General features: G+C 50.3%; 1 protein-coding gene across 1 annotated transcript; it reads left to right on the forward strand.

Annotated features, from left to right (window-relative positions):
* Positions 1 to 249: 249 nt before the first annotated feature.
* On the forward strand, positions 250 to 2,464 carry LOC112084421. Its single transcript, XM_024153551.1, has 6 exons — positions 250 to 781; positions 855 to 1,061; positions 1,148 to 1,314; positions 1,371 to 1,694; positions 1,761 to 2,117; positions 2,165 to 2,464. Exons 1-6 carry the CDS (start codon positions 250 to 252, stop codon positions 2,462 to 2,464), a joined length of 1,887 nt encoding a protein of 628 aa, XP_024009319.1.
* The last annotated feature ends 239 nt before the right edge of the window (positions 2,465 to 2,703 follow it).

Genomic DNA, 2,703 nt, shown 5'->3' on the forward strand with positions numbered 1-2,703 from the left:
GGATTTGATCTCGCGATGATTTTGTCAATCTCAATAGCAGTAATAATTGCTACTTTATAAGGATCAACTTCCCACGTCTTTTCACCATAACTGCACGCCTCCACTTTCTACAAGGTAACTTCTCACCTCCTTTTCTTTTTATTTTGGTTTTCAGCTTCTCTCGATTTCCTTTGCTCGAAAAACAAAACAGTTTTATACTTTTCGCTAAAACTTCGCTTCGAGAAGAATTCTATTCCGAAACATTCTCCGATGGATCATCCCGATGTCCCAACAGTCTCGATCGTTTCACCGAAAGAGCTTGTTCGCCTCCGCCGAGTTCACAACTTTCCCTCGGCGATCGAACTCATTGTCCCGGATAGAGGAAAGACGCCGAAGACCGTGCGTGCGGGCTATTGCGTCGCATACACCCCATTTTTTGATGCATGCGGGCTTTCCTTCCCAATTCCGCTGGGTCTTCTTGTTATCCTGGCAGATCTGCAGTTGGCGTTTCCGCAGATGAACCCTAACTTCGTCCGCCATGCCTTGGCGTTGCTGGTTAGGGCGGCGGAGTCTCGAATTCCTTTTGGAATTAACGAGCTCCACCGAGTTTGCTCTATTAAGAGCAATTCATCCTTCCCGGGATCGTTCTATCTATCTCCTCAAAAGAATCGAAGCATCTTCGAAGACATTCACGCTCGCGACGATCGCTGGAAGGAGAAGTATTTCTTCTTTAGGATCAACGAATACTCCGTTGGGTCTTTCGATTTCAGTCGGCTACCGACTGTTTGGTCTCCGAGAGTTGGTCAGCATTAGGGGAGTTGATTTTATTCTCGCTTCTATGCCCTTTGCTAACTATCATTTCTTTTTTGTTGCAGTTGTTCCAACGAACACGGGCTTAGACAAACCGCTGCTTGCTGCTTTGAAGGACGGTGACTGTTCGTGGCCCAATTTCACGAGGGAGAGGATTCATCGTGCGCTTGGAACGGATAACCCGCAACTCGCTATCGCTCCAGATCCCGAGATTGACCCGTTGAACCCACCTTCCATCAACCGTCCCGCTAATTTCCACCAGATCCTGATTGGTTAGTTCGATTCATTTTTAGTTCGTCCGAACCATGCTCTTTGATTTGGCGAGCTATTATATAGTTCGTGCTTTTTTGTTTTTCAGGTACCAGCCGTCGGGAAGTCCTAGACGCAACCTCTTCGAGTACCTCACATCAGCCTTTGATCCGCAGGCCATCTAAAGAAAAAATGACTAGGAGACCATCAGCTCGCGAGGCCGAAAAGGCAAGGAAGAACAGGGCTCAAGCTGGGAGCTCCGAGCTGTCCGTACTGGTGAGATCCATCGCGCTGTGAGCGACGCGCTTGAACAAGCCTTTGGGGCTTACGAGACTCCGGCCGGAGTTCTTCCCGCCGACCCAACATCGAGGGCTATCTCGCTTAGTTCGCGAGATTCCGAGAAGACTTCGCGTTCAAAGAAGCAAAGGGTGGAGGATCCGGCTCCGGATAGGAGGTCGAACTCCTCAAACGGGTCAGGTGGATCGATCCCGTATGGTTGGACTTTCAACCATACTAAAGGGTGTCCAATCGCTGATGATCCGGAGGGGATAGCTTTCATTTTCCGGCACTTCAAGCCTCCGGGTTGCGTGCTGCCCCCAGTTCGGGATATGGCGGAGCATGCCGCCTATGTGAAGATGATGGCTGCTCACGGCCGGGTACATGTTTTTACTTGTTTTTTATTTCTGGTGTATGCTCGTACTAACGGGCTTTCTTTTGGTCAGGCTCTTGAGGCTGTCAACGAGTACTCTGCCGTACTTGAGGACAAGTCTCTGACCATGCCCACCTCCGACGAACTCGAGGAGATGAAGAAGACTGTGTTCGACCTTTCGTTGAAGGTCAAGAACGCGGAAGACAAGGAAAAACGTCTGGAGGCCCAGCTTCGATCTGCGAAGACGGTGGCGGACTCTGCGAGCCGGTGTGCTGACGATCTGACCGAACAGGTTGTGGTCTCAAGGAGGAGGTCGATGCGAGGGTCAGGCGGGCTGTTAGGGAGGCAAAGCGGGAGTTCACTGAGAAATATCTGGCCATCTTCCATTCTCTTAAGGATAAGTGGGAGAAGAAGAAGGTCGAGGCTGCATGTGAGGCATAGCTCCAAGAGGTTGAATCCAACTTGGATCTCATCAAGGATCTGATCAGCGGAGCTCTCACAGCTCCGGACGAAAAAGCTTGCTTCGAAGAGAAGATTCCTGAGCTTGCTCAAAAGCATGCTGATGCTGAAGTGTCTGATTTCTCCCTCGCCAAGCTCGATCTCCCGCAGATCTCGGAGGCGTCGGTGAGACCGATGGAGGTTGATCCAAGGACGCAAGTTCCGCTCGGGTTTAATCAGTTTGGGAGTAACGCCGCTGCTGGAGGTGGAGACGAGCTTGTTGGTGACTCGGCGATCCCGATGGAGAAAGATGATGGCGAGAACGAGCCTAAGGAGTAATCCTCCTTTTTTCTTTAGCCCCTCCTCTCTTTTTACTTTTTCGTGAACTTAGTTGCCTGTGAGGCTTTTCGTTGTGTTTTTTTCTTGATTTCAGTACTTTTGTTACCCGGGAGGGTTTTAATCCGTACTTGGTTGTTTTTGCCTAGAGGAGGCTACTTAGCTTGCCGGTGCCTCGCTCCTTAGTGTTGTCGAATACCTTGCGTAGCACGAGGTCGCCAATACTGAAGCTCCGGTGTTTG

This window comes from Eutrema salsugineum, unplaced genomic scaffold (genome assembly GCF_000478725.1).
Source record: "Eutrema salsugineum unplaced genomic scaffold, Eutsalg1_0 scaffold_4, whole genome shotgun sequence".
Classification (NCBI taxonomy): domain Eukaryota; kingdom Viridiplantae; phylum Streptophyta; class Magnoliopsida; order Brassicales; family Brassicaceae; genus Eutrema; species Eutrema salsugineum.